This window comes from Dufourea novaeangliae, unplaced genomic scaffold (assembly GCF_001272555.1).
Source record: "Dufourea novaeangliae isolate 0120121106 unplaced genomic scaffold, ASM127255v1 scaffold355, whole genome shotgun sequence".
In the NCBI taxonomy this organism is placed as follows: Eukaryota; Metazoa; Arthropoda; class Insecta; order Hymenoptera; family Halictidae; genus Dufourea; species Dufourea novaeangliae.
This window is the reverse complement of record NW_015374251.1, coordinates 372,509-390,069: the sequence shown is the minus strand read 5'-3', so window position 1 is coordinate 390,069 and position 17,561 is coordinate 372,509. Positions and strand designations below refer to the sequence as shown.

The window sequence follows — 17,561 nt, the reverse complement described above, 5'->3', positions numbered from 1 at the left end:
GTCTAGTAAATAACTTACTTTTCTCAACAACGAGTTTTTAGACTCTCTTCTGTAGTAAATATATATAAATTTATAAAGAAACGAGCGACTATTGTTCCCTGCACTTATTCGATGAATTTCTTAATCCATGCCACCTTGCATTTAATCGAAAGAAATGTACTAGAATGTGGCACGTTTGGAAGACACGTTTCTTCTCTCCTTCCGATCTACTTATCGGCGAAAACACATGTAATTTAGTTGAACGCAGTTGAACGTGGTTGAACGGTAGAGACATAGAGTGAAACACATGGTTGACGTTGCAATTTTTTAAATTGTGTCGTCAGTTCGTGTCGTGTTTGTAGAATTGATTAATCGTTGGAAAACGGTGATTATTAGTAGAATGGTGGATATGAAAAACGAAGAAATCAACGGTGAGGCCGAAGCCCCGCAAAAGAGCGCAAAACAGTTGCAGAAAGAGGCGAAGAAGTCTGCGAAACTCGAGAAGTTTAAGCAGAAACAGGAGAAAAAAGGGAGCAGCGATAAAATAACAAAAGTGAAAGAAAAAATTGAAGTAAGAATGATTGAATAATTTTTCAACAGTATTCCCATTGTTTTTCTTCATTATTGTCGAAATCTTTTATGTCCATATGGTCCTTATTGTCACGTATGATGATACAGTAATCTTTTGAAATTGTTTTCACCGCGAAAAAGACGAATGATTGTTAATTTCGTGACTGATTCGTATTCTGAACGTTGAAATCACAATTGAAAAATTCTCCATGTGACAGAACACATATAGCATGAGACAGATTCTAATTGAATAAATCAGATTAATTTCTGTATATAATGTTACATAATTAAATTAAGTGTAATATTCTTGCTCGATTAAATATTTATTTGATCATTTGTATTTTGAATAATGCCATGGAGACAATGAAACTGCATGTTATCTCATTTTGTCTCTCTAGAAAAATGAAAAGAAAAAAGAATCCAAGGAATCCGCTGTATACACGATCGATACACCTCCTGGAGAAAAAAAAAATGTTACCTGTGGTATGCCTGATACATATAGTCCGAAATATGTTGAAGCTGCATGGTATGCATGGTGGGAAAAACAAGGTTTCTTTAAACCTGAATATGGTGTAAGTAATTGGATTACTTGTTCATTTAAAAAGTAATTGGAAAAGTAATTGGATTACTTTGTTACCACCGTATTAACTTTATAGACACTGTTCTATTAATTTTATCTTTATTATCGATTGTAGAGAAAATCCATATCAGAGTCAAATCAGAAGGGCAAATTCATTATGGTCATACCACCCCCTAATGTGACTGGTTTTCTTCATCTTGGGCATGCTTTAACAAACGCTGTAGAAGATGCTATTACAAGATGGTGAGCAGTATTTGTAAAATAGTATGATTTGAAACTATAATACATAAAATATAATTTTGTATAGAGATGTTTTGTCTAATTTCTAAGGAATCGTATGAAAGGGCGTACAACTTTATGGAATCCAGGTTGTGATCATGCAGGTATTGCTACTCAAGTTGTTGTTGAAAAGAAACTGTGGAAGGAGGAGCAGAAAACTCGTCATGATATAGGGCGAGAAAACTTTATAGAAAAAGTTTGGAAGTGGAAAGAAGAGTGAGTATAAATAGACTGTATTTGTAAAAAAAAAAATAATGACATATTTATGCATAATATAAATCTATTTCAGGAAAGGAAATAGAATCTATTTACAGTTACGCAAATTAGGCGGTTCCTTTGATTGGGATCGTGCTTGTTTTACTATGGATCCAAAGTTATGTCGCGCCGTTACAGAAGCGTTTATAAAATTACACGACGAAGGTGTAATTTACAGGAGCAATCGTCTAGTCAACTGGTCTTGCACTCTAAAGAGTGCTATCTCTGATATAGAAGTGAGAATGCTCAAGTGAATAAATTACGTACGTTCAGTATTTAACGTATGTACGTTTCAGGTCGATAAAGTTGAATTATCAGGACGCACGTTACTCTCGATTCCTGGATACGAAGAAAAAGTAGAATTTGGTGTGTTGGTATTTTTTGCTTACGAAGTAATTGATACTAAGGAAAGAATAATAGTAGCTACCACTCGTATCGAGACGATGCTAGGAGATACAGCCATTGCTGTGCATCCACAGGATAGTAGATACACTCAATTTATAGGGAAATCTGTGCAGCACCCGTTTTGCAATAGGAAAATACCTATCATCACCGACGAATTTGTTGAAAGAGAATTTGGGACAGGTGAGTACTATAATTGCGTGAAACCTCTTCGTAAAAACAGTATGTTAACTTAAATGTATAAACTTTTGTAGGCGCTGTAAAAATTACACCGGCTCATGATCCCAATGATTATGAAGTGGGAAAAAGACACAATTTACCATTTATTACCATTTTCGATGACAATGGGAACGTAGTCGGTGATTGCGGACAATTTACGGTGTTTATATTTTCACTTAAACTGCGTAAACGTTAGAAGGAAAATTCCGTATTTAATGTTTCAATTTCATTGAATAGGGAATGAAACGATTTCATGCCAGAGTCGCTATAATCCAAGAATTAACAGTAAGAAATTTATTTGTTGAAATCAAAGACAATCCCATGGTGGTGCCGATATGCAGTAGATCCAAAGATGTTGTTGAACCATTGATGAAACCACAATGGTAATCAAGTATTATATCGGCGGAAAAAAATGACAAATGTGAAAGCACATTAGAATTACACATGTATTTCCTCGTTCACAGGTATGTAAGATCTAATGATATGGCAGCGAAAGCAATGGAAGTGGTCCAGAGTGGCGAGTTAAAAATTATTCCAGAACAGTATAAGAAAATCTGGTACCACTGGATGGAGAACATTAGGGATTGGTGCATTTCTCGTCAATTATGGTGGGGTCATCGTATACCCGCTTATTCGGTGAAAGTAATCGGTACCAACGCAAGTATAAAGGTAATTTTAAGGAGAATTGCATATTGTAATTACTACTGTTTGGTACACAAATCAGTTTTACATAGACAGATGATGATATCTGGGTGTGTGGACATTCCGAAAGCGAAGCTAAAGAAAAAGCAGCCAGAAAATTGGGCATAACCGTGGATAATATAATTGTCGAACAAGATCCTGATGTGCTAGACACATGGTTTTCGTCTGGTCTATTTCCGTTTTCGGTATTTGGATGGCCAGATAAGGTACAGAAACATTTATCTATAGAATCTCGAGCATGTCATTGAATGTTAATGTTACAATTTTCCAGACTGAAGAGCTCGATGCATTTTATCCTGGTACATTATTAGAAACTGGGCATGATATATTATTCTTCTGGGTGGCAAGAATGGTATTTCTTGGTCAGAAGTTAATGGGAAAATTACCATTTAAGTATGTACATGTATTTAAGTTATGTATCAATATAATGAAAAACATAGGTTGACTAATAATATTTTATCAGAGAGGTATATTTGCATGCGATGGTACGAGATGCACATGGAAGGAAGATGAGCAAATCCCTAGGAAATGTCATAGACCCAATGGATGTAATTAACGGAATATCGTTGGAGGTATATTTCACGAGAAATACACTATTTTCATTGGTAGAAGTGAAATAACTTTAATTATAAACACTGTTTAGGATCTTCATAAACAATTATTAGATACCAATTTGGATCCGAAGGAGCTAAAGCGCGCGATAGAAGGACAAAAACGCGATTATCCACAAGGAATACCTGAGTGCGGTACGGATGCATTAAGATTCGCTTTGTGCGCTTACACGACCCAAGGTCGTGATATCAATCTCGACATTCTTCGTGTCCAAGGATACAGATTTTTCTGTAATAAGATATGGAACGCAACAAAATTTGGTCTTACGTATCTTAATTGTGATTTGGACAACAACGATGTCCAATTGGTAAGGTCAAGAACATGTTTCTTTCTAAATTGGAGTATATTTCTGTATACAGGGTGTCTCGTAACTAAATCAAAATACATAAATATAGAAAGCACGGAATGAAAGATTGACATTGCATTCTGACCGATTACCAGCAGTTACAGGACATTCTATATAACTTAATTTAGTATAAAATTGATGTTTCTATTTACAGACGAACCACAATGCGCTGAATAGCACTAGTATGGTAGGTGACAATGAATGGTACCAATGCACCTTGAAGGAAACGTGCGTGCAGGAAGCCTTGAATAATTATTTAAGTGATTATCCTTATCTAGATGGATACACTCCATCGCAGATCGATGCAAATGTTTACCAGGCATTCGTCGAATTGAATGTGAACATTTCCAGCTATTCGCACTTGCATCGTTGGTACACACACATCGCGTCGTACAGTCAAGAAGAACAATCTGTGTTCCGTGCGGAACAAGGTAAAATCTTACCACAGTGTGCTTGCAAAGTTCACAGTAACCGTAACAGTAATAAAAAGGTAATGCTGCGTTTTAGCGAGAATAGAAATCGGTTTTATGAATGTACATAAAGATATTTATGTTCTTTTTATCGCTTAGTCATTTTCTACCGAAACAAATGTCGATCTGTGGATGCTTTCTCGCGTGAGTCACGCGGCGAAGACGTGTGACGAAGCAATGGCGCAATATGATTTCACAACAGCGACGACCGCCTGTTACAATCTTTGGTTGTACGATTTATGTGATATTTACCTGGTTGGTATAATAATTGATCGACAATTAGGAATGTCCGATTTATAATATTAATGTCCGTGATTATTTCAGGAGTATTTAAAACCAGTATTTCAAGGGAACGATAACGAGAAGAAATCTGCTGCAAGAAGGACTTTGTTAAAGACATTGGATGTTGGATTAAGATTGTTGGCTCCGTTCATGCCATTCATAACGGAAGAACTTTATCAACGATTGCCTCGTAAAGAACTAATTTATCCCAGTATTTGTGTTAGTCCGTATCCAGAACTTTCAGAGGTATTAAAACATTCCTTCTGTTACGTTGTCACGTTGATTTCATAAATATATTTTCCATGTAATTGTCGAATGATTACACAGTGCCCATGGAGGAATCTGGAAGTAGAGAAGGATGTTGATTTTGCCAACAAAATCGTAAAGAACGTCAGGTCGGCGCGTGCTACCTATAATTTACCAAATAAAACCAAAACCGAAGCGTTCCTCGTATGTTCCGACGATAACTTGCAAGCAAAACTCATGGATTATCAATTATTAATAGAGACGCTTGCCTATTCTATAATTAGTACAAATGAACCTCCATCAGGGTGTGCTATAATTACTGTGACTGACAAAGTTCAAGTGCATCTGCTGCTGAAGGTAACAATACTACTCTTCGAAACAATTTAGACATCCATTCACTAAATCTTCTAATAATATTACAGGGTTTAATCGATCCAAAGAAGGAGTTAGAGAAACTTAGTAAAAAGGAAGAACAGCTAGCGGATATTGTACAGAAAACAAAGCAGGCTATGGAAGCTTCCGATTATAATGTCAAAGTACCATTAGATGTACAAAACAGTAACAAAGAGAAGTTAACAAACAGCGAAAGGGAATTACAACGAATTATCGATGCAATAGCTGCTTTACGAACAATGTAACTCTTAGATACTTCAATTTTATGTCCACAACAGTCCCTTATTTATTTGATTCCATATCACGAAAAATGATCGATAGTCTTGTCTTTTAATAGGTCATGATATTAAATGAATTTTTTGATAAAACGCGTTGAGTCGATTTTTAAAATTACCCGATGATTTTTTTTTATTTACATGAAAACGAGGTAGGTAATATAGATAATCACACGGATTGTAAAAGAGACTTACATTTCATATTCGTTTATTATAAAGCGTTATCAATGAATGTGCAACAATCGTTAAAATTAATATAGTTAAAACCTAACAAGGACGAACTAATAATTTCAATAATCGTGCTTAATTTGTTTCGATCGATCATTTCCTCCGGCTACTGATCACTTTTAATAAAGATACTATCAATTTGACTTCTTCGGGAGATAACACATGGGAGCAGTCGTGTTACGCATCGTGATAAAGTATTGAATTATATAAGTTACCGATGTAAGGTTTTCCGTTATCAGTATTACCTAATTGTGTCAATATATTTTTGTACGATTATTTCCATTTTTTTTCTTATGTTTTTAATGTACACACGTATATCAGGCATTTCAAGAACTTATCGAAATAGTATTAAAGAGTATATTTTCAATACTTTTCAGTATTTCTTTCAGTTTTCGACTTGTGCTTCCCGTTCCCGATACTTGGTATTCAAAAGCATCGATAGAAACAAACTCCGTACGCGACACTCGAAATTTTCTAAGGGCATACACATACAATGTGAGATTTCCAAATTGCGCGGACCGAATGGACGTTCAAACGTGTCGGGTCAGTTGTTTTTTCTTTCATGAAAAAAGGAAAAAAAAAACAATAATAAACGTACGAGGACATACTGTTACAAATTGTGCTACAATGCAAAACTGTTATATACGGTTTTGCTGGTTATTTAAAACGTTACTGTTTCCTGCTCGTTAACTTTTATATTACAACTAATTTACTACAGGCGTTCGACGATGCTTATGTTTACAATGATATCAACAGAAAAGAGAGAAAGAAAAAAAAAACGGAAGAAAGAAAGGAATACTAATTATTATGTATTTACAATTGTGATATGTGAACGTGTTTTAATTTGATTCGCTAACGCTTACTCGAATTTCGTCCAATTGTTCTGCGACTTAATAGTGGGCGCGTTCAAGGTTAAACTGAACGTGTTATCGGTATTGCTAATACTGCTCTCGGATGTGTTGCATGCCGCGGTACTATTCGTCGATGAATCGCCGTTACTTATACTAAACTTGTTAAAGTCCAGCCCGTAGGCTTGCAACAGATCCAAATCACCAATGTTGTCGGACGATTTCGGCTGTTTATCTCTACTCGTGTGTAACGGTTGAAAGTACGGGTACAATGGATTACTCAGACCTTCGCCCATTTCCGGTGCATGTAACGACTGCGTCATCGGTTTCGAACCCATCAGTTCCATGGACTTGGAGAGCAGCGGGTCGAAATCATCACTGCTCGTCGTTGAATCTAATCTAATCAAATCTGGCACTTCGGGAGAATCCTAGAAATAACCGGGATAAAAATATTAATGACAATTGTTGATTTAACAGTGAAACCAAACGTTACTCAACACATCAGCCAATGAAAAGTTATAAATATATGTTTAATGATTGTACAATGGTTGTTCAGAAGCGATTACCGATTCAGGAATTCTAATTGTGATCAAAGATTCATTTAATGATGTGGATTAACGATTCAACGGTCCCCGTTAACACCCAGGTTTTATTATTATATTGATTAGCAATCACAATCCCTGTATCGAGTCACAAACAAATTATATATTGTCAATAACAAATGATGACGTTTACCTTTGGATGTGCAGAACAGGATGTACTATTGAATACATGGGATGGAACGTTCGAATTAACAGACAATGATGCGTTTGCGGCTTGAAAAATTGATGGTTGCAAGTAGGAGGGTGTGAACACTTTACTTGTATCGAAAGGGTCACTGTCATTCGGATAGGAATCGGAGTTTAAGGTTCTTAAACACGTATCGAAGGGTTTATTTTCCGTGTCTGGATCGTAACTGATGAGAACGTCATCTGCGTAATATTTAACATTATTTGGGAAACTTTCGACGTCATTCCGATATTGGTTCGCGTCAGTCTTCTGCGGTTGCGAATATGTATTAGAATTATGCTTCATAGAGTCGTGTAAATGATTATTGGACAACACGTTGCCGACGGGTTTTTGCAAAACAGTCACAGGTAACATTTTGTCGGTCTTATTCTCGCCCGTTTTATCCGATTTCACGGCCGATGAATTCAATGGCAATGATGATTTACTTACACCGATCTGAGTATTATTGGTTAACACATCGTTGGTATTTAACGATATATTCGAGTGATCGACCGAACTTATTAAGGTAAAATTTGGAGCGTGACAGGAGAGAGTTTGTGTTGGGGAGGCATTGATTGGATTCGCGACAACTGTACTAGGCGGGGGGCCGTGCCGTATGTGCCCACTCCATGCAGGTCTCAAGCTGTCTAAGCTGCGCACTGGCTTCAACTGAAATTGATGCATGACACGTTCTTACATTTATCGAGTACAATTATTTCATGGACAGAATTAGAATAATTACGAATGTATACACGTAATACGATACTTCACTGACATACATTTCATTCTTGCATTCGAAATAATGCCAAACTAACGAAACTGCTCCTATAAGGCCCCATTCAGACACGGCGGTGTTGATCTTACAGTCGTTAGTTTTGTTGAAGCAAGTGGGAAAAGCACGGCATCAGTGTGCAGTCTCGAGTATCTTTTCTTTAGATTACTCAAGTACAGTGATTCCTCGATGAATGCGACAGGAGCAACGGCGTTATTCCCACCGCTGGGGGCGTCCCCCTGTGGAATCAATCAAAACAGAAGCTAAGTGGAGGCTCGACTTCGGGCAGAAAACTAATTTATAAGGGCCTGAAAACTTTTCCGCCTTGCCACGAATGCTTTAAAGTGGACCCGAGTACGTCGCACTCATCGAAATCATTCTTTTCCGTGTGATTGATACCGTCGTGTCTGAATAGGACCTAAGATTATTGGAATGAAAACATTTAGAAATAGTGCATGCATAGGCTTCGATTTTAAACAGATAATTTTCATTGTAGATACAGGGTCGGCCAGGAGGTTATTCTATATGCAAAACAAAGTATTAACATTATACCACCCGCCCTGGCCCACCCTGGTTATGTAACCTAACCTTTGTAATCATGCTACCGATGTTGGCTACAACGTTACGCATTGTAATAAGCAATATATACATGTAAATAACAAACACTGACGTTTCCACAGACTGTTGGTTCTTATACAGTTTGAGATTACACGGTCAACGTATATACTATGTGATTTAAAAACAGTGATAAACTTACTGTTCGATCAACAGGAGGTGTATTTGGAAATATCACATGGCGAAGTTCTTGCATAAGATCGATGTTGACCCGTTCCGGCGGAGAATCAGGTTCCTCTGGAGAACTGGGACTCAATGGCGAATATTGTTTCCTACTGTAAGTTCAATTATACGAATAAAACATACAATACAATATAACTGCACAATCGAGAAATGCAAATGTACTTTGAATCAGTGAAATTATTGTTACGTAACCGAAGATCTTTCCTGTAACTGGTGGTTGCGGTAAAGCCATTTGGAGATTTCGGTGGTGATGTGAAATCAATCGGCCTTCTATCCGATGTGGGTGAACTGGGTGCAGATCTTGGTTGGTGGAATCTCATACTTGTTTCAGTTCTGTTCGATCGTCCTGAAAAAATAAACAAAATATACTAGGATATTTTAAGAAATTCTAAACAAACGAAACACCTACCTTTCCATTTTAGTCCTTTGTACGCTGTTTTCATATCCTTTCCTTTGTCTTTAACCTGCGAACATATGGTGCAAAAAAATGTACACAATATCCAAGTGAACTCCGTGGAAATAAATGTAAATCAATATTGATCTTGACTGAACGATACAAGATTAAGCCTGGCTGTTTTTGACTGATCCTTTGCATACGTATTCGGATCAAAATAAATTTACACAGTTTATATACACAGAGTAAATATGTTATGTTTGAAATCAAAGACTTCAAAATTAGTGCAATTAATAGTGAAGATAAAAGCTGGTAAATACGTGATTAGTAAAAGGTATTAGTGTTAATAACACAATCTATGAAAACACGGCGAGCTTCGTACATATATCACTCTAAACTTACTGATTTAACTGCATATTTTACGGCTGGATTGGCCTGAAATCGAAGGCAATCACAAATACAAAAATTCAACTCGAAACCGATGCGTGGAGTACGTTCGTAAGAGAATGAAAATCAATTCACCTTGTCCTTCACACTGCGGAAAAACGCAGAACTTTCTTTTCGCATGGCGTATGTCCATTCTCGATATTGTTGCATAAATTTACTACTAGATTTCGCGGAATAGCTGCAAGCTTCCATTTCGAATTCATCCGAAAAGCCCAGTCCGGAATTAAGCATGTTCAGTCTTTCCTCTATAAACTAAAATATAAATAAATTTATATAACGATGAATTAGAAAGTTGCATATCTAAATTGGTATAAACTCGTATAAGAAATTCCTTTTTTCGTACCTGCTGAAATATCTGTAACTCCAGCATTTTTCGTAAAAAAGGTTGCATGGAAGATGGTCTGCTTTCCACAAACGCATTCTGATTAAAGGTAATACTCTGTCCTTGCTCTAAAGTTAATGCATCCCTGTATCCAGCAGTTAGCTGTACCAATGCTCGTAAAAATGCCCTGGATACCCCATCTCCGAGTAATGCAGCTCTATTGCGTAATGCCTTCTTCAAATTGGTTACCTGGGACAAAGAAACTTTTTATTTTATTATTTAAGATGTGTTTGAATTCTTAAGAATAAATTCGTTTCTCCGGAAGTAAAATTATGTATTTATACGAACTACGTCCTGAGGTAAAGATTCCAAATCTTGGAACGGAGTTTCTATGGTATTATTGTCTGCATCCAAAATGACTACTTCACCCAAATCACTCTTCCGCACTCTCTGAAAGTAAGATAAAATATCTATCAGCGAATTTATATTTTTAAACAATAATCCACGCAGATTATTTATAAGTACCTGAAGCGTTGGGATTGGTACTCCGATTAAAAACGGCATTGGCGCTAATAAATAGTCAATTAACGATAACGGTAACACTGGAATATATATATGTTGCCAAATCATTGGATAAATCAAAGCGTTGCATGCCTGAACACAAGCGCTCAATCTCGAAAGCCGTTTCGAAGTGAAAATAATTCGTCGTTCATATAACATGGAGGCAAATACTATCATCATATTCTGAGCATCAACGGCACTGTAATATTCAGTCAGATTTCTCTGAAACAATTAAGCATTTATGCACGAAATACTTTATTTGAAAGTGCAATATATGGATTTATAATTCCTTACATTTTCTGGTATACTTGGTAGTTGAAATTGCTTTGGACTTTGATAAACAAAATTCTGAAAATTAATAAACATGTAACTAAATGTATTAAATATGAATTTGGTCTACCAGGTTACATACCACTTTAGAGTTTGGTACAGGAATGGATATGGAACTACCAGGAATTGGAACTGTACTGTTGTATACAGTTTCGAGAAATTTCCAAAGATCTTCTGCAGTGCCAGTGCTTTGAAGTAATGTTGCAATCTTGTTTAAAAGCCTATATATATATATGCAAAATACCCATGCTTTACTTATACCCAAATATAATCTACATTGTATAAAATTTGTCTTTAGAAATACTGGGTAATATACTAACTTGTAAAATATTTCATGCCATGGTAATGCACTTAGAATTACTAGACCTGTGTCTGTCTTAGGATCATGCCGACAGAAACCAAATGTCCATTTTGAGTCTATACTAGTGAGTACAAACGAAAAGTGCTGCACTAGTAAGCTGAAATAATAAATAGTCGTATAATAGTATTAACAAATTTTAAGAATTTTTTTATTTTCTGTGGAATACACTCTGTTGTTTTCATTATGTTATCACACTTAATCTTAGTTATAATATTACTCTTTCTGTGCTAGAAGATATTATCCCTTATTTGATACTAATAATGATTACTTAAATCTTACTTTTCTATTTCACAAGGGTATGCAAATTTAGGGACCGATTTAAGTATTTCCTCATCTGAGAAGGGGCTAGGGTACTTTTGGAGTATCCAAGGTGGTTTTTCCCCTAACGGTGCAGCTACCTCACAGAAACATTCAAAAAGATGTTGCACATTGTCCCTGGAAATATTAATACATTTTTGTAAATCTTCATTTAAATATTATACATCAAATATGTCAAAATCATACATACTATTGTACATAAGTACATATGATTTACATGTGCCAATTGAAATCATTTAGATAACTCATTAATACATCTTAAATTGAAAGATAAAGCATGTAATTATCTTAGTAATATTGTTATCTCTTTTACTGCAACTACAACATAATGTGTGTTTGTAATAAACTCTTTTTAATTCCTATGTTCAAACAATAGAGTACACATGCTCTGCATAGTATTATACATGTAGTAAACAGAGATTTATATCATGAACATTCGCTTATCAGACTGTAACAACCTCTCAATTTCTGACAAATAAACGGCTGAATCTATTAATTGGTATGTATTAAACACTGATTGAGCAAGATACTTGGGCAACAGTAGCATGCCATAGAGACGAACGTACTTTCACTTACTTTATTTGTTGTACAAACAGAAAACATATTTCAGGATAGGAACAGGAATACCACTGAATGAAGGGCAGAGATACCCACGAAATAACATTTGCATAAGAAAAAAAAAAACTCTGTGATGAATGAAAAATTCACTTGCCTCAATCTGGAACCCATGATAACAGCGAAAAAAAAATAAGTACTTGGTGTGCACTTGACGTCTATACGTCATTGTATGTACGCACTACATGACAGTAACGCCTTCCATTCATGTGAATTTTAACCGTGTCGCGTAGTTCGCTATCATTTTACAGAACAATGTGCCTTCTGTCTATCTGTCCTTTTTCACAAGACTCAACTAGCAAGCACCGTACCACCTATTAACTTTAATTGACTATAGTAACAGTAGTTCGCATCGAAATCACGCCTACTAGCCTGATATACGCATCGCTCGACGATTACGAAAATACCTCATGTTAATTTGAAAGTGTAGTACATCGTTGAACGTGTAGCAGAGTCTCGATAACAGCACGGTTTGTCGTAGTTATTCGGGTTATTCCCTCCACGTTTTCTGTCTCTTTTTATCTTGACACAAGCACGAAAGAGAAAGTACAGTTACACGATACGCGTTCATTTGGTACATTCCGTGGTTCGGACTGCGTTTGTGTCGTCGTATGTCATCATCGTGTAACATTATCTAAAACTGAAGGGAGCTCTGAAACGTATCACTTGCTACGATGATGACTAATAAGCAGACTAACTGTAAGATTTCTTATCGGTTTGGTTATCGAAAACTAATTGTAAGATTTGTTATCGGAAGCTTACTGTAGTTATATATACATTCATCCCTATAAATAAGGTAACTCAAAAGTCTTCAGCCCTATATTAAGAGAATTCTCTCTTATTGTGTGATTGTTCGCTATATTCTCATACATTTGTTCACTAACAGCTGTAGGGGTTGGCGTCTTTAATTAATGTTTAATTCTTGCATACATACGTTTGATAGAAATGATAAAAAAAAACACATGTAGCACCATCTACGATAAAAGTCCCAAGTTGCTAATTAATTAGTACCACATTTTCATCGGTAGATGACGTATCTGCTTAACAATTAAATCTTAAGTACATAAAAAGTACACACTAAATACGTACTCCATTAACATATGATTATTCTCTAAAGTCTCCTATTAAAATATTATTGTATAATAACTGCGGTACGTTACAGTTTTCATTAATATTTAATTGACTTAATGAAATAGGCTTACAAATGGCGTAAAGACATCTCGCGGCAAACAGTGGGAATAATTGGCTAATAGCTTGAGCGTGTGCTCGTAGATAGAACCACATGTTTCTTCCTTCTGTTGCAAACTGAGGATTTTATTCTATCTACAACACTCGGTATTCAATGACAAAAGTCGAAGGCGCGAAATATAAATAATAACCGAGATTTTTTAGTAACAAGAAATGGAACGTTCTTACACTGAATACATCGTACAATAAAATGTATATAAAACAAGATCATAGGTAAATGTCAATATAACTATAATATTAAGTAGTTTCTACTTTGTTATACGTATATATGCGATTCTGAATGAATGTACATTTACTTCAGATTTTGTATTATGAAATTTCATTTATATTGTCACTAATGAAGAAGAAAAACGATTGCACAGAGAATACATTTGTTTTTGAGTAATCACAGAATTCTATATATTTTATCTGTTTAAATGAAAAAACTGTAATACTGGATTTAACATTTGAAGACAGAAATTCCTTTCATTAATACGTATACGTATTCTAATCAGAATGCTTTGTGTCTAGATAAAGAAAAGGGGTCAACGGAGAGATAGTTTGCGGTTATTTCTCGCGACGCACCTACCGTCCTGACGATGAAAATAGATATTCAATCGTGAAATTACACACAGAGATTCTAGATATGTAATTCGTGGCAATTTTGCTAGTGAATTGGCAGCCATTTTTAAACTGCTCGCTTACTATAATAAAGTAGAAAAGGGATATGGATAATAAGAGAACAGATCGGGGAATGATAATATGTAGAAGAATAAGAGATTGAATGTAGCGTGATCTCGGTTTCGATTAGATGAGGTAAAAGACGAGTTTTTAATCGGTGTGCGTGCGTGTGTTTTGGGTGATTCGTTTCGAGTGGACGGTACTCGAGCGAATGCACTTATTCCCCGTGATACTGATGGAAATGGTGAACTGTCAACACCTCTGCAAAATGAGAATATGAATACGATTCGAATTACGGTGAAGAGTAACGATCAGCTGGTTTGAAGGGTAATTGTGTCTATCCTCGGGACGGTTGAACAGTTCGAAGCCGAAAGGCCCCGGCTAAGAGCGATGTCGATGTTAACATGCAAGAGAACAACGAATGCAAAGATCGTGGCTCTCGAATGTTAAGTTCCTATAATAATGGCAGATAATGTACACAGAAAATCGCATAAACTGTCGGATGGTAGTAGTAGAAAAACGTCGAATCCAGTGCACCGTACGACCACCGAGACGATTCGGTTAGGCGAGCCCGAGAAGTTGTACCAGCCGGTTAGTCTGACTAGCTCCAGCAACGTGACGGCCAGTAATCAGTGTCGTAAAAAGACATCGTCCTTCCAAATAACAAGTGTTACCGTCGGTTGTCGTATGAGCAACGATGCCGGCGAAGACTCGAACGACGATCTGGACGAGTCCCACACGGAGGACAATTCCGTCGAGCATTCGCGTATCACCGACATCGACATCGAAACACCGAGTTACTCGGAAGACACTTTCTCCAAGGAGGATGTATTCTTCAATACCAGTAATGCTGCCCTCAGCACGGCTCCGGTGATTCCTACCAGTTCCCAATACGGTTTGGCGATCGTACCCTCGGAAGGAAACAACGTTATTAATTCGGTAAACGACAGCAATATCAATACTCTCGATATCACATCCGTCACCGACAACAATATTATTAATTTACTGTCGAGCAACGTGAAACAAGATGCAGACCTACGCGAGGTACATTCGCACGGTAGGAACGAGCGTTTTAAAGTGGTTAAAATTGAAAGTACCGAGCCATTTAAAAGGGGTAGGTGGACTTGCATGGATTACTTGGATCATACGTCAGTCAATCAGCCAACCGCAATTAGTACTCCAAAAGTGTCGGATCCAAACGAGGTGTGCATATCGTATGGGGTGACAGATAGTGGAATAGTCATACCAGACGCGTCCAAGCAATCTGTTGTATCTGAGGATAAAGGTATAGGTATAGATACAAATGGACAAGTATCCGCTCATCCTGATGTGCATTCATCAATCGGTGTACCGAGCAACACAGCAACTGTTTCAAGTGCTAATTACGCAGTAGGCAATTCAATTCCTCCAAATGCACAGCATAATCCAACGCAAGTTCAAACTCAGCAGAAGGTGCAAGCACCTTCGCAAATTCCCCCCTATTTCCAATCTTCCACCCAACAGTTAACTTCTCAACCGCAACAGCAAGGTACACAAGGATCTACATTACCTTCTAATCTGCAGCCTGCTCACCCAAACAATTTGACCCAACCCCAAAGTATGCCCCAAGGTTCTATTCCTATTATAACACAGACTGGTAATAGCAATGTGACAGCCCAACAAAGTATACCTCATTCTAAAGAAGATACATATGTGACAGTGAGTACGCAGAATCAGTCGTTGCCAGTTCAAACTGTTTGTCAGCCATCTGTTCAACAACCGCCTGTTCCAACATCGCAGGCGCCGAATATTCTAGTTACACAACAGCAGCAGCATGCTCCTCCTTCTCAGCAACAGCAGCAACAACATCCACCAACTCAACCGCAACAACAATCCCAACAGCAGCAGCAACAACAGCCTCAACAATCGCTTCAAACCCAGAAACCGATCACGCAAATCTCTGAACCTTTGACTGCCATACAAGGAATGCAAGGCATCCAGAATATTCACAAAGTTCCTCAGACAGGTGCACAGCAAACTTCCTCGACTATACATGCTCCTGGAGCACCAGTACAATCTCAAGTCATACCTCCATCTCAAATGCAACCCCAGACATCCGGTAGCAATGCTCAAGTGCAAATGGCGCAAGTATCGGCTAGTTGCCAAAATGTTGTAGGTGGTATGCAACAAGGAAACATGACATTTCATCAATCGGACCCGGAGCAGGACTCCATTTCAGGCATAGTAGCTGCATCCACAACTCAGTCTGCTGATACAGCGCTTTTAGAATCTTTAACTGAAGTTACTCAAGGCAGTGACGAACATCACACCCTCGAAGATAATGAAAGGTATATTGTGTATAACTGATTTAAGTAGAACTCTGGATATTCTCTGGAAAATAAGTATTGTAATATTCTTATTTTTCTTATAGCATGTCGGGGACTAGCGCTGTAGCAATTGATAATAAGATTGAGCAGGCCATGGTAAATACTGTCTGCCAAAGAGACAATTGTTAAGTCAAGATAATGGATGATAATAGCGATTTAACGGGAGATCGTTTTTTTTTGTAGGATCTTGTTAAAAGTCATTTGATGTTTGCTGTACGAGAAGAGGTTGAAGTACTCAAGGAAAAAATAGCAGAGCTTATGGATCGCATCAATCAATTGGAAGCTGAAAATTCAATTCTAAAAGCACACGCGACTCCAGAAACATTAGCTCAATTGAGCCAATCAGCTGCAAAATTACCCCAAAACAGTTCAGGAAGTGGTCAATAGGTAACCATTGTACATAAGTTTCTATTAATACTTTGTCAAGTACATAATGGATAATATAATTATTGTATATAACTTTACGATTTTTAGAAATTTATAAACAATGAGATTTATTATATTATACATATTAGCGTTAGTAATTTTTTTTTTAAGTAAATTAAAGATAATAGATTATTTTTTACTATTTCAGTTTACTGTTTAGGAAATATAAATAATAATTTAAATCTGTAAATTCAATTCTTTTTTTTTTCAAAATGATAATCATTTTGGAAATATGTATTGTTACAATCCTAGACAGAAACAAGGACATATATGAGTGCATGCCAAGACTAAGCAGCATAAGTAACGGAGTTGATATTGTTTTACGATAGATTCAAGATTTTGAACATGTTAAAAGAAAGTATATAACAATACGAAATAGGCAGCTAGACATTCCTAGATTATTTTTCTTATTACCATCGCATTTGGCCGAGTTCATTCGCAAATTCTATCACAAAAATTGGCAATTCAATTGAGGATTTAACATTGAAA

The 17,561-nt window shown here is 36.6% G+C and overlaps 3 protein-coding genes across 3 annotated transcripts; 2 read left to right on the top strand and 1 right to left on the bottom strand.

Moving 5' to 3' along the window:
* Nucleotides 1-232: 232 nt before the first annotated feature.
* LOC107192550 (valine--tRNA ligase) lies at nucleotides 233-5,614 on the top strand. The gene is made up of 18 exons (XM_015581835.1): nucleotides 233-550; nucleotides 948-1,121; nucleotides 1,245-1,372; nucleotides 1,460-1,624; nucleotides 1,698-1,899; nucleotides 1,960-2,248; nucleotides 2,320-2,444; nucleotides 2,522-2,667; nucleotides 2,749-2,953; nucleotides 3,019-3,192; nucleotides 3,258-3,379; nucleotides 3,450-3,558; nucleotides 3,630-3,905; nucleotides 4,099-4,434; nucleotides 4,514-4,669; nucleotides 4,739-4,942; nucleotides 5,024-5,299; nucleotides 5,365-5,614. Exons 1-18 carry the CDS (start codon nucleotides 380-382, stop codon nucleotides 5,578-5,580), a joined length of 3,474 nt encoding a protein of 1,157 aa, XP_015437321.1. The 5' UTR covers nucleotides 233-379; the 3' UTR covers nucleotides 5,581-5,614.
* Nucleotides 5,615-6,342: 728 nt separating this feature from the next.
* Nucleotides 6,343-12,795, bottom strand: LOC107192559 (DENN domain-containing protein 1A). Its single transcript, XM_015581849.1, is given in 16 exon segments — nucleotides 6,343-7,114; nucleotides 7,422-8,123; nucleotides 8,984-9,116; nucleotides 9,217-9,370; nucleotides 9,434-9,488; nucleotides 9,821-9,853; nucleotides 9,941-10,117; nucleotides 10,209-10,436; nucleotides 10,536-10,637; nucleotides 10,713-10,970; nucleotides 11,043-11,096; nucleotides 11,161-11,299; nucleotides 11,399-11,536; nucleotides 11,719-11,874; nucleotides 12,470-12,504; nucleotides 12,506-12,795. Coding segments are annotated over 16 exon segments (2,817 nt in total). The 5' UTR covers nucleotides 12,542-12,795; the 3' UTR covers nucleotides 6,343-6,697.
* Nucleotides 12,796-14,490: 1,695 nt separating this feature from the next.
* Nucleotides 14,491-17,033, top strand: LOC107192570 (protein bunched, class 2/F/G isoform-like). The gene is made up of 3 exons (XM_015581861.1): nucleotides 14,491-16,607; nucleotides 16,691-16,742; nucleotides 16,830-17,033. Exons 1-3 carry the CDS (start codon nucleotides 14,743-14,745, stop codon nucleotides 17,031-17,033), a joined length of 2,121 nt encoding a protein of 706 aa, XP_015437347.1. The 5' UTR covers nucleotides 14,491-14,742.
* Nucleotides 17,034-17,561: the final 528 nt, after the last annotated feature.

Coding starts and splice junctions, on each gene's coding strand:
- LOC107192550 (XM_015581835.1), top strand. CDS start 380: ATGGTGGATATGAAAAACGAAGAAATCAACGGTGAGGCCGAAGCCCCG. Junction 1,122..1,244: donor TCTTTAAACCTGAATATGGT/GTAAGTAATTGG, acceptor TATCGATTGTAG/AGAAAATCCATATCAGAGTC. Junction 2,954..3,018: donor GTACCAACGCAAGTATAAAG/GTAATTTTAAGG, acceptor AGTTTTACATAG/ACAGATGATGATATCTGGGT.
- LOC107192570 (XM_015581861.1), top strand. CDS start 14,743: ATGGCAGATAATGTACACAGAAAATCGCATAAACTGTCGGATGGTAGT. Junction 16,608..16,690: donor ACCCTCGAAGATAATGAAAG/GTATATTGTGTA, acceptor TTTTTCTTATAG/CATGTCGGGGACTAGCGCTG. Junction 16,743..16,829: donor ATAAGATTGAGCAGGCCATG/GTAAATACTGTC, acceptor TTTTTTTTGTAG/GATCTTGTTAAAAGTCATTT.